At 44.0% G+C, this 13,587-nt stretch overlaps 1 protein-coding gene across 4 annotated transcripts in view; it reads right to left on the bottom strand.

The window, feature by feature from the left end:
- The window catches only part of PHLPP2 (PH domain and leucine rich repeat protein phosphatase 2), a 37,637-nt gene that overhangs the window by 3,485 nt on the left and 20,565 nt on the right, over positions 1–13,587 (bottom strand). For 2 of the 4 annotated variants that reach the window (XM_072934390.1, XM_030282377.4), the window contains exons 11-19: positions 13,148–13,243; positions 11,687–11,842; positions 10,793–10,993; positions 10,129–10,291; positions 8,749–8,879; positions 8,254–8,364; positions 7,590–7,778; positions 7,228–7,459; positions 447–5,899 (exon numbers count right to left, since the gene is read on the bottom strand). In XM_072934390.1, coding sequence (XP_072790491.1) covers positions 4,760–5,899; positions 7,228–7,459; positions 7,590–7,778; positions 8,254–8,364; positions 8,749–8,879; positions 10,129–10,291; positions 10,793–10,993; positions 11,687–11,842; positions 13,148–13,243 — 2,419 coding nt within the window. In that variant the 3' untranslated portion in view covers positions 447–4,759. Of the gene's footprint in view, positions 1–446; positions 5,900–7,226; positions 7,460–7,589; positions 7,779–8,253; positions 8,365–8,748; positions 8,880–10,128; positions 10,292–10,792; positions 10,994–11,686; positions 11,843–13,147; positions 13,244–13,587 lie in introns of those variants that run through there. The other 2 variants (XR_012057763.1, XM_030282378.4) reach the window with 2 other exon arrangements.

The raw sequence follows: 13,587 nt of genomic DNA, 5'->3' as shown, positions 1-13,587 counted from the left end.
TGCTTTGCCTTGGATATAGCTCTTCTTTCACTGGCACAAATGACTAAATCCTCACAATTACCAAAACCATGGAACACTTAGAACTAGAGACACTAAAGTAAAACAGGTGCCAAGAATTTACAAGGACAGTCCTTTGTTGTCCTGTTTCTGTTAACATTTATATATTTCCTCTTGTTGCAACTACTTCTAGAGCTGTACAGTGCTACTGAGAGCAAGTTCACAGGGCAGCATTCCTCTAGCAGGAAACAGAAAGCTGCCTTAATAATTGGTAAGCCTAATTCTACCCTCACAGTGTTCTGAAAGAAGTTTTTGTCTGGAAGGCTGATGAGTGAAGTAGCACATAGAGCTCAGTGAATAACCTGCAGCACAGCTGCTGCTAGACACAGCTACCTTTGACTGGGATATTGCTGAGATTTTTTCCAGCACAGTAACAGAAACAGAATAGATTCTTAGATGAAAGTAAAAATCTTTATTGCTAAGTCAGCTGAAAATTCGATGCAAAAATACTCTTCCTTCCTGAACCTCTCTATACATCAGAATAAAGAATCAGTGGACTAGGGTTTTCCAACAATCTTATGTTATTTGCCTTTCCAAAGCAATAGATAGGCCATAGTGCTGAGGGCACATTCATTGGACAACCTACTCCCATACACAATAAAAACAGGGATCATTATAGGTGCATGCTAGAGTGGGATACAGAAAATACTTTCCTTTTTAAAAACAAAAGCATGAAAGAGGATTATTTAGTAAACAGTTGGTACACTGCAATATTTAACATGCGCCAGGTCATATGAATAATTTAAAAAAGGTAATATTTTAAAATGTGAAAAAAGAGGAAAAATACAGTTAAGTCTTTAGAGAGCAATAGAACAGCAGACAATGATTGCACAAGACCAAAGACGTGATCTTGCCTGAAGAAAGGCCTTTGGCAAGTGACACAAAAGCCACCACAACTGTCTGGAAGGAGTGCAGAAACCCCACAGGTCCAAAGCCTTAGGTGTGGCTGAAGGTCCTGTGTACTACAAGAAAGATTTCAGACTTCACAGCAGCTTGTCCCCAAAAGATGGAAATACTTCCTACTCCTTGGAACAGGCTGTTACCCTCCTGTCTAACTGAAGAATCCAGTCTGGTATGAACAGTCTGTGATGCTGCCTCCACTGGGCCTGTTCCTTGTTCTGGGGCTATCTCTTACCTTTAACATGTGGGCCCCTGCTACCCACCACTCAATGTAACCTTTATGGGTTCCTTTTACAGAAGCTCTGGACAGCACAGGACAGGACAGGACAGAGTAGTGCCTTCAGAGTACCTGTCTCAGCAAGCATGCTTATCAGCAGAGCCAGAATTACTGAAGAGATGGACCAGCAACCAGCAACCTCCTCAGCCTTACCTGGCTGTGGCTTCGTGCAGTGTGGGAGGGTTTGCATTGGCATTGCTCAGCAGGGACAAAAATAGCCTGAGGACCTCAAGGTGAGAACCCCTCTCTAACAGCAAGTCTGCAAATGACTGGCACATTCTCAGTGATGTGGTTATGTGATAATCACATAGTATCTCTGCAAACCCCAAAAAAAAAAAAAATTGGGGAAGGGACTGGAGAACAGGAAGATAACTGGGAAGACACTTTCTATACCCTGCTATGAGTCCTTCAGTAGACTTGCTCTTTCATACCTGTTCCGCCTACAGCAGTGCTCCTTGGGAGCTTGAAATCTAAGGTAGTGTTAATAAATAAAGTAGGGGAGACATACAGGGAGGAAGAAAAACAAAAAGTAGTGGAGGGAAGCACTCTTTTCTATGAGTTGTCCTCACCAGACAGATGAAGATAACCCAGCCACACCACTGTCTGACCAATGTCAGAAAAAAAACCAAAACATTTCTTTGGATGACAGTGACCTTGAAGCATGTCTCAGCAGTTGGAATCTTGTGTTAGAAAATCCAAGACATTTGCATGAAAAAATTACGCCAGTGTCTTTGCTGACACCCAAAACTGGCCTAGGAAAAAGCAGCACTTTTTGTGATGAACAGGCACTATTTTTAATGCATGAAAAAGATTTTGAATGACTGAAGAAAAAGCATCACAATGCTCTGGCTGAAATGGAAAAGGAAAAGCTTAATCCTTGGAAGAAGCACATGGAAAATATGTACAAACTGCTTGAGGACACCAGCACTTGCCTTAGTCAAACAGAGAAAGCCTATTTGGAACAGGTAAAGTCAACTCAACCTGTGCTGCCTAGAGTCCATAATACCAGCTTCACAGATACCTGTGGATTCTGCCTAGAGTATAAGAAAGATAACAAGCCATGTCTTCCATGACAGTTCATACCCATAGAAAATAGGAGCTGGCTGCATTTAAACTCCCTTTTTGCTTCAAAACTGGAGACAGCACTAGAGAAAAAGTCTAAGTAGGAATTCCTTCAGTTCCATTCTGCCACTGCCTCTAAGAGGTACAGTTCAGAAATCTGCATGCTCCATTGCAGAGCTGTGTTTTCCTTAGTCCTTCAACACTGAACTAGGTAAGAGCCATTCATTACTAACTCCTTGTGGCAATTCTGCACACAGTACTACTGACTCAAACTGGCAAGGACACACTAGACTTTCCACATCAGTGCAAGAAATAGAGACCTGATTTGCATTCATATGTGCTACTTAGAGTGCAGGGCTTGTCAGAGTCTTACTCAGAAATAAGGGTTTCTGTATCAGTCCCATACTGAATGGAAGTGTTCTACAGCCCTTTCAGATAGCAAAACTGTGAGGCTAGGCATAGCTATTTGGTAAAATTATCATCAGTGACAGACTCAAAAGTTGCAGTTGAATACATTGGGATGAACCTTTCCTGCATACTTATATGATGATAACATGGAAGAGTTTCAGGGTTTAGCATTTGAATATTTTCTGCTGTTTTTCCTCTGCCTAAAGGATTCAAATGCTGTTGTTTCTGTGATTTTAAGAATTAGCTTCAACCTCCAGTTCCAAATGAAACAGGCATTTAAACAACAAAAAATTGCGAGAGTTTAAACTTTGCAAAAAATTGGGTTGTTTCATGATTACACTGCAACTAGCACAAAGTATATCCTAAAATGTTGCTCCTCATGCATGATAAAAATACCTTTTTCCTAGTGAGATGGAATTCAAGGTGCTCTGAAATCTCAGTAAAACTCCATTAGATTTTGTCAAAAGAGCTATATTGACAGAATTCCACAAATAGTCTGCATAGTATTTCCTTCTGATCAAGGCTTAAATTTGATCCAAAAATAGACAACTCAAGCCCCTCAGATCTCTTCAGAATAAATGTTTAAGTTTTCTTCATAAATATCATTAATGAAGAAAAGGCACTAGCCCACATCTCAGTCAGGATTATTGCACCACTGACATGACAAGGACAGCTGCTATCCAGCTCTGTCAGAAAGGAAGACAGATCTGCATGCTGCAGAGGCAGTGATCTCCACAACCCTTATACAAGATGATGACATGGGCAGCCAACTTACACTCTTCACCAAAATCCTAATGGAAACACAAGGCATCTGAGTGCAGACTAGCCAGTTCATCATTAGTAGGACTGTTTTAAACGTATTTTTCAGTGCTGATAAAAACGTTAATACGATGAAAAGTTTAATTTTTGCTTTTGTGCTGAAGGCTAAGCAGGAACAAGTACACTTTCACCTTGTTTGCGGCCAAATTGGGCACATACCACGAAATGCTAGTTGTTTTGTATTTGGAATACGACTCCTGCTTCCAGAGGCAAACGAAGACACTGCAGCTGACAATGCAGAGGTTTATGTTGATGGAAAAGAACATTGGATGCTTCTGCCAGTCTTAGAGCAGCACACCACCGTTTACAGCTTGGCTCTTCTGACTGAACACTGAGACAAGCACAAGCTCCTGTCTTTATTCTATGTCTTCTGCAGAAAAGGAGGTCTCTACTGTGAAGCATCCATGATGAAGGTGGCCAGGTTGCTGCTGAGGTGAATCTGTGCTCTGCAACTAGAACCACTGGATCTACACATTGCCTTAATCAACCAGTCCTGAGCTGATCTTTCCTATGCTCCATATAAAATGCATTGGTTGGCACCTGCATATCACTCAGCTATATATTTTCTCATCCTGCACAGAATGATCCCACCATAACCTTCACTTTCCCCTACACCAGTGCTCATCAGAACCCTAAGTCCTCCACTGTCCTAAGAACATCCATTGGGAAAAGTTCACAGCATACCTGCTGTTAGGTGCTTTCTCCCCTTACCCTAAATAATAAAGTGCTGGGCTGAAGGGGAAAAAAAACAGCTTAAGTGCAATAAATAAAAGTGCTTGCAATTAATGTAGGAAACCATTCTCAGGTCAGCTTCATTGCAACTGGCTGTATTCTTTCAAGGAATAGAAAAGTCAGGTGCTGGGGAGAGGGGTGGGACACGGCATCAGAAATATTCACAGGACTCTAACCACTGAGCATTTCTCTCTCTCAGCAGCCTCCTCACCCCACACACACATACACTAGCCCCTTTCTGGCAGAACCTCATGATTCAAGGACTTACCAGACAGTCCCTAACACAGAGCTCAGCAGCTGATCTGCATGCTCATAGGACAACTGAGACACTACAGTGGTTAAGTGGACAGCCCAGACGTTGACCTTCCTGATTCTTCCTCAACTCCATTAAGGAAGCAGCAGGTGTCTGTACTCCTTGCAGATCCCAGCTCCCTCAGAGGGCATGACAGCCCTTATGAAACAGAGCTTCCTGGGACAGATAATGTGGGAATGGTACTCATAGGGTTACAAAGCTGTGTCAAACTCATCTGGCAGCGATGCTGCAAGTTCTTCTTTCAGCTCCTGATCTGCTCTGTCCTTGTGGTGCTGCTTCATTTGTTCCTTCACTTCCTCTTCCAGATCAGGTGGCACCACAAATTGATCTTCTGGCTCCATCTGGGATGGAGCAGCAAAATAGCCTGTCTTCTTCTTAGGTGCCTCTGTCGCTACTTCGATGAGGTTGAGGCTCTCCTCCAAGGGCACTATGGAGCCATTGGAAAGCTTCTTTCCATAAAGACAACATGTGGAAAGAGATTTTTGGAGTTCACACTTCTCCTTGAGCCCTCTCTGCACAGTGTTGCTGTTTACACTATTCTGCCTCCGAATGATGAGTACAAGCCCAGAGTCATCCTCTGGCCCTGGAGCAGAAGAGCTGTAATCTGCAGCAGGATGTTCCAATTCCAGACCCTTTCCTTTACAGCAATGGACGTCCACCTCTACCTCCACTTTACTGCCGTTTGTTATCACACCTTCCACAGGCTGCTCATCATCACTATCTAGACCATTGTCAGACTGGTTGCTAGAAAAGGTGGCACTGGAAGGTTGGCGCTGAAAGATGCTTGAGGGGGGCACAGGATGTAGGCTGCAACGTCGTTCTTGTCGTGGTAGCAAGCTGCCATCGAGACCAACAGTACCATGTTCATCTGATGCAGTAGAGCCCACCTCACTGCTAACCTCAGAAGCAGATAGTTCACTGCTGAACTCTGAAGCAATTCCACTGCTACATGAAGGTGTTGCTGGTTTGTTGGTGGTAGAACTAAATCCCCCAGGGCCTGTCAGAGTGAGGCCGTGCATCTCACACGTGCAGTTGTCCTCACTGATGTTCAGACATACCACCATTGCACCAATATTGTCTTGGCAACCGTAGCTTTGGGCTAAAGTGCAGAGTTTTTTTGCAGCAGCTAGTGGGTCGTGTAGGTGCCGCACAGCTGAGACAGCCTCTGCATAAGAAAGGTGTTCCCAGAGAGCTTTGTTCCCTAGAAGTAGCAACTCATCTTGTACAGTCAATGGAATGGAATTGACCTGTGGTTTGGGCAGGATCCAAGGATGCAAGTACGTGCAGCCCAGCATCCGAGTACAGCAAGTCACACCATTGACTTTATTGTCCTGCAGATAAGAGAAACAAGGCAGTAGCATTGGATGTGCTATTAGATCATTTAGAAAGCAAACCTCCCCCTTCTCATATGCTGGTTTGGAGCCTCGAGAAATGCCAGTTACACAGCTGCAGCATTGGAGAAAGGGATCTAGGTGCAGGTACTGCAGTGCAGACATTCACTATACCTGATGACCAGGTACAATAACCGCCATCACCCATGCTGGCAATAACACACTTTCATCCCACAAGACTTTTTGTTGCACTCTGAAGAATTGTAGCAGACTATTCTGAAATGTGCAGCTAGACTACCTGCAGTACACTGATCAGAGAGTCTCACTGATCAGTCTTATGTGAAACTTATTTTTTTAGTACATGTGAGATGGTGACTTTTGACTTTCTCAGTGCAAGACAGGTTACCCAGACATTAAGCTATTTCTGTGTATTATCTGAACTATTTCCCTCTTTATTAATATATAACTGCATTCTGAAATGTGGACACTACATCCTGAGGATAAAGAGAACAAGTAGATAATCTCAAGCTGGTTTTGTACCCTGGATGTATTACCCCCTTCTGTTAGATGGTCCCCTGGCCAGCCTGGCAGTGGTCTCCCATAAAGAGAAATGCCCACAACCCTCAGTCCCTTTTCTGAGTCAGTGTTTTGAGTTTAATTTCAGTGTTCTTAATTTCTGTATCCTCTGGGTGTCAGCACTGCTGCTGCTGCCAAGTATTAAAACCCAGCAGATGAGATGCACAGGGAAGTCTCTTACACAATAATTTCACTTTTCTTTTTCAGAATCCATCAATGAGCCAGTTTTTAAACTATTTAACATGATACATTAATCCCATTGTTATTTTCAGTCAGTAGCCACAGTGCTATGCCTTGAAGAGCTGTCACACAGTGACACATTATGCTTATGAAAAATAGTTCTATTTAGCAACTTAATACTTTTTAAAAGACCCACTGAGCATAGAACTGCAGTGACTGGCACTAATTTCTCAAGATCATTACAGATATATTTTTCCCACTCTTTGGAACTTCCCTGTTATTTCCAAGTGTTTAGAAAGTTAACCTTTACAGAGTTCTCTAGAAATAATTTTAATACTTTTGCATACTAGATGTCATCCTGTACCCACAGTTCTTAGGCCAAAGTGTTTTAGGAACATGCAATTTTGGATAGCAAATCAGCAAATGAAGCAGAGCAGGAAGCACTAGACAAGTCATTCAGAACCTTCATCTCATCCTCTCCCCTGTAATGTTAAGCAGACAGCTGAGCTCATGTATTTATACCAAGCTTTTATGTGAGTGTGGAAGCTAAAGTGGAAAGGGTCCAAACTCACCTCTGTTATAATGGCTTTTTGTTCCTTGACTCTCCTGGCTTCTTCTGAACATTGTTCAAGGCTGAAGACTTTGGAGAGAGGCAGTGCTTTTCCACTTCGGCACAGAACGGCTTGGCACGTCCCCACATTGGCCACCGTCAGAGAAAAGTTGCTGGCTGGATCAGCCACCTCGTTACGAATGTAGCAAAGGACAGCAGAGGAGCCCAGCTTCTGCCCAGCCATGCCCAGCTTCCTGTTGGAGGAGAAGGTGTAGGAGGCTCCAGACTCTACTGACAGGCATTCTGGAGGGCTGCCTCACCCCACCTAACATATTGATATACCTTATGCAAGTCCCACCAGGACCAGCCTGCTCACTGTCCTACCTGTGGGAGACCAAGAAGGTGTTGGACATGAACATGGTGTCAGACTGCTGTACCTCCTCCAGGAGCACATCGGCCATGGTGCACTGCAGCAAACGTGGCAGTTCTTCATTCTTGTCACCATCAAACATGCCATACACAGCCTCCGTCCCCTCTGCAAAGCTCCCCAGTGCCAAGGATGACACACACAGCCTGTCAGAAAAGCATACAAGGTAAGTTAGTATGTCTCAAAAAATTATCTTGTTCTCAAAACCACAGCCATCAGGCACCTTGCTGTAAGTGCCATTCTCACAGGGCAGCAAAGCCACTGTCCCTACATTCACTAGCCTGGGAGATGTACAGCTGCATATTATTATTGGAACTCCCAAACCCTCCTTGACCACATGCAGGAGAGGGCAACAGGCACAGCTGGCAAGAGAAAAAGCATCTTTGCTGGAGAGGGAAGGAGAGTCCAAGCGTACCAGGAAAAGCATGAAAATTGAGGCAAAAGGTAATGTGGAGACATGAGTTACCAAGACGTAGTAAGAGATCCAGAGAGAAAAAGGGATGGATGAGCTCTTGGGCGAAACAGGTCTGCTCGGGTGCTCAGCAGTGCACCTGAGAAGCAGTGTCAGTGCTCAGCATCCTGAGAAGACAGTGTCAGTGCTCAGCAGACCATAATACTCACTTATTTCTTTGGCCTGCCATCTCAGCTATTCCGTGACTCCAGAAGGCAGAACTGAGTGCTGAGTCTGCCGTGAGGGAGGGCTTAGCATCAATCTTCAGTGTGGTAATGTGACTACAGAGAGAACAGAAGTTATACTTTTTTAGAACCTGCTGAATAGGCCTTAGGACCTTGTCCAGTCTAGTTTTAGACAGCAGTCTGTGGAAAGAACTGCATCAAGGAAAGGAGTTTAAGGTGTAGGTCTTCTGGAGATGTCTGCTTGCTTATGCCAGACACACCTGGGAAAACCTCATACTATCTGAAAAATTCTTTGTTCTAATGTATCGAACCCAGACTTTTCCCTTCCCAAAGACAGTAAGTCTCAGCTGCCTCAGGCAGGGAACGTTACACCACCATGCAGTGATAAAGTGCTTTTACTTTACTATCCCATTTCCTCTCCTGGCAAGGGTTACCCTTTCCTGTGCAGGTCACTACTGGATTGACATGTCAATGGCTCACCTGAAGATATCCAGTGTCTTGTGTTCTAAGACCAGGTTTGTGTTTCCACTCAGATCCAGCTCTTGCAAGGCACCTGGCAGTGCTTCAGGGATTAGGATTTCAGTTAACTCATTGCAGCTCAAATCCACAAACTGCAGTAGCAATAAACAGCATGACAAATGAAAATACTCTGTGTCATCAGTTACTCCAGTGCTCCTTACAAACATCATACAACCCTGCTACTTATTGTATCTCACACACAGGTCATGAAAATGGATCTGACTTGTCAGAAGAAGAATGATTTATAAGCAGCCTGCAATAGCCATGACTCCAATACTGAAAGACTGGGTCACACCAAAGACAAAGGAAGGCCTCTATATGCACTCCTGCCTAGCTGTATAATAACACTGCCCACTGTCTCAAATGCAAGAAACCAGAAATGTCAGAGACAGGGGATAAAGGTGAATGAGATGATATCTGATCAACTCAGAAAGGTGAGAGATCTAGAATGCACATTCTGTGACCTCTTCTCGGGTTGATCAAGAAAAGTCATAGAACCACAGAATCGTCTGTGCTGGAGGGGACCTTAGAGCTCATTTTTTTCAACACATCTGCCATGGGCAGGGACACCTTCCACTACAAGAGGTTGCTCTAAGACCTGTCTAACCTGGCCTTGAAACTTCCAGGGATAGGGCGCCACAGCTTTTCTGGGCAACCTGTGACAGGGCCTCCCCACCCTCACAGGGAAGAGTTTCTTCCCAATATCCAACCTACACCTACTCTCTTTCACTTTAAAGCCATTCCCCCTTATGCTGTCACTCCATGCCTTTGGACAAAGTCCCTCTCAAGCTCTCTTTTACTCACTTTAGGTAATGGAAGGTTCCAATAAGGTCACTCCAGACCCTTTTCTTCTCCAAGCAGAAACACCTCAAAGCACTCAGCCCATTGCCACAGCAGAGGTGCTCCAGCCTTCTAATCATCTTCATGGACTCCTTTGAACCCACTCCAACAGGTCTAAGTCCTTCTTGTGCTGAGGACTCAAGAGTTGGATGCAGCCCTCCAGGTGGGATCCCATCTGAACAGGCCAGGGGACAGAATCCCCTCCTTACCCGCTGTCCATGCCACTGGGGATGAGCCCAGGGTGTGTGTGGGGTTTCTGGGTGCCAGCACATATGGCCAGGGCATGTCCAGACTCTCATCCAGCAGCATCCCTAAGCCCTTCTCAGCAGGGCTGCTCTTGACCATTCATTCCCCAGTCTAGATTGATACCAGGGGCAGCCCTGATCCAGGTATAGCACCTTGCACTTGGCCTTGCTTGGACCTTCTGTTCTCTCCTAGCACTTACTTATTCTATAGCCCAAACTTTACCCAGATACCTCTTTATCTTCTCCATACAAATACCTGAATATGGGGCAAATGCATGATTTCTGGAAAAATGCTGATTTCATTAGAGTGTGCAATAAGCGTACGAAGGAGCTTGCAGTTTGCAATCGTTGTAGGAATTGTTTTCAGTTTGTTTCCACTGAGATTCAGCTCTTCCAAGTGCTCCAGCTTACTAAGTTTGCTGAAAGGGAAACAAATATCTTACAGACATGAACTTGTCACTTTCTGAAGTTGCAGATGAGGTATCCATAGACACTGCCCATTATGAGCTACTTTTCTGATTTACTGATAGGAGACCCAAAGCCCTAAGAGATGCTCTGGTAAGATGCCGGGTCCCCAAGCCTGGCTTGGATTTCTAAAACAGACAGACCATTCACCATCAGCGCTGAAGCTGTAAAGAAATATCACACACTCCCCTGCCCCCACATGCAACATAAGTTACATTCCCTGGTCCCTCTGGATGGCACATCGACTATGACAGGAAAACCTACAGCCAACAGTAGTACCATGTGCCAATCCCTCTTAACACGCTTCTCCTCCCTTTATGTGTAGAAATGTCAGGCTTTTGTCTTCAAGCCACAGGGAGAGCATCTCATTCTGACTTTGACTCACATAGAACCATGGGGAGGTGGCAGCTTCCTCCCAGGGAGCATTGTCTTGCCCAACAGCCTTACTGACTTACCTTGCAGGGAAAGTCTGCAGGTTGTTGTTTGCCAGATGCAAAATCCGTAGGTTTGGGTGTCCCACCAAGACAGGGATGCATTGGTCTGTGAGGTTGTTATTAGTCAAGTATAGCAGCTGCAGCATGCTCAAACTCTCCTCCCCCAGACATGCGGAGGGCAAGGACTCCAGGCTGTTTGCAGATGCATTCAGGTACCTGAGGCTAACCACAGCAATTGCAAGAATAAGACTTCACATCATCCAAACCACTGCAGTAACAAGAGAAAGGAGCTGTACAAATGCTAGTGTATACAGCAGTATCAGACAGAAGGCGAGACAATACTGTAACATCCCTACTCACATTAAGATTTGTGAGCCTACTAATGACTTACTAGCTATATGCACTGTGGATACACACAGCATTTTACAATAAACAGTGAGCACTGAAAAGCCCATGGGTAATACTTGTGGAAGAAGACAACATAAAACTTTAAGTAAAGAAGGGCTTCTTTAAAGAAGGGCTAACTCTGTGTGAATAACTCTGTGTGAATGAACTGTGCTAACTGTGTGAATAGGCAGTTATGAGAGACTGTTCATTTGTAAAGGGTCTCTCTGTTCTCCAATGACCTGAATCTGACTGGCTTCTTTTTTTTGCACTTGAACTTATGACTACTTTTAAACACAAAGCTCTTCAGGTAGCTTCTGTTTTCATGTAATTATACAGTAACATGGACTGATTCCTTCAAATCAGCTTGATGGCTTCTCTTATGGCACCTGAATAACCACCTCATAAAGGGCACACCTCGTTCTCTCTTATGTAAATAGCACCTTGCAAGGACAGTCACACAGGTGCCACTTCCAGCCCATACACTCCAAAGGATAATGCAGACAAAAGATGTTTGCTACTGACACTCACTTCAGAGCTTTGACAAAGAGTGTCTCTGGGAGTGTAGTCAACAGATTGTGCTGAAGGTCCAGCACCTCCAGTGGAATGTGTTCTAGAAGAAGTGGAAGGCTCTGCAGATGATTGTGCCCCACCATCAACTTCCGAAGACTCAAGCTTCTGAGGATCCTAGAAAGACACAGGGTTTTCTATTTAACTTGGTTCATTCCTCTTGACATCCACAGAGTGGGAAAGGTAGCATTTAACCCACTTAATTTGCTTGTACACAAATACAGTGCTTGTATTTGAAAAATTAAAATACACAGATCCATAAAATGTATACAATTACAAAGCAGAACAAGACACAGGGTAAGATGACTCAAGACACTCTGGATGCTTGGAAACGTATCTACATTTCCCTCTACACTACTACTGTTTGGTATCTTGTGACTTGAGTTGGTGTGCATGTGCCCAGCATTCTCTCAGGCAGACAAAGGAAGAAGTCACAAAGGAAGGCTTTAAATGCCTGTTGTCACTTGTAGGTAGACAGAAGTGCTTCCACGTGTCAACATAAATTCAAAGCTTTAACTAGTGGCTTGGCACTCCTGTACTATTTCTGAGGCAGTAAATTATTCTTTGCATAATATATTTAAAGTTTGGTCCCTTTAATCCATTGGATTGGCTAAAATTCTCCTCTAAGTTCTCATTATCACATCCTTGTTATGTCCTTTTCTTGATTTTGATGTATACAGTTTTTCTGTGACAATCACTGGAATGTCACTGGTGATCACCTCCTATGCCTCTTGCTTCAACTTCTCCAAGCCATGTTCTGCATTTCTTCCCTTTTAACCGCTTCTCCATTCAGTTTTAGTACAACTTACCTCAGATACTGTGTCATTCATCAAATCACACCCCCACCTAACACCCCTATTAGGCTGAGAATGTTTATGCTTTGCTTCTTCCTAGGATAAATAACTGCAAAATTGTATTAGTTCTCGGCTCTCATTCAGTGCATTTCTGCAGAAACTGAAAGGGAAATAGGGAGAAAGGAGCTGGCTGATGGTGTACTGTGAAAGCTACATCTGAGATCAACTGAATTGTCCCTTTGTGATAACTCTCTGTCAAATGTAACATGAAATTTCTGTGACATGATGCAAAATGTATTAGGGTCTCACCTATGACCTGTGTTCACAGACAGTATGATAACACGTATAAATCACAGCAGCATGTTCTATGTCAGGTGCAAACAGCTGCAGTAGCAGCCGAAAACACAGGATGGAATTACCTAGCCCCTACTGTTCAAAAGGCTGACCTAGAAACTGGTTCTTTCCAACATTTGAATACAGAGCATTTTTGATGAAACATAGATAAAGTAAGTGAGAGTATATATCTCGACACAACAAGGAATTAAGCAACAGGAATAGCACTTCTTTTCTCTTCCCAGACAGCCCACTGTAGAAGAAAGCTCAGCTCTATTTACAAAGGTTTTCTGACCTCGACGGAAGCTCCAAGAGTAGGTTGTAGCTCACATCCAAAACTTCCAGTTTCTTTGCTTCACAGGCCCAGTCTGGGACACACTGTAGTTGATTGCTGAGAAAAGCAAGTGGGAAAAGCTAGAAACCAGCACTCCATATGAAAAACATTCTGAATGCTGCATGATTTTCACGACAGCCAAACCAAAAGCAACAGTCAAAAAATGAACAGCATCTGAGTTAGTAATGGATAATGCAAACTGAACTGGTTCGTGACTTGGCAGGGCATCCTATCTTAAAGCTCTCACAGTGCTGCTCCAAGGGCAGATGTAGGCAATCAAACCAACAGCAGAGATCACTGAGAGCTACTCTAAATATTTGATCTCCCCCCATTCAGTTCAGTAAGCTGCCCCAAGTTCAGTGGTCCCTGCTTGGCTTTTTTTTTTCCTGATCATAGCCTAC

Source organism: Taeniopygia guttata, chromosome 11 (assembly GCF_048771995.1).
Source record: "Taeniopygia guttata chromosome 11, bTaeGut7.mat, whole genome shotgun sequence".
Taxonomy (NCBI): Eukaryota; Metazoa; Chordata; class Aves; order Passeriformes; family Estrildidae; genus Taeniopygia; species Taeniopygia guttata.
The sequence above is the reverse complement of the archived record's forward strand: the minus strand, read 5'-3'. Positions and strand labels throughout refer to the sequence as shown.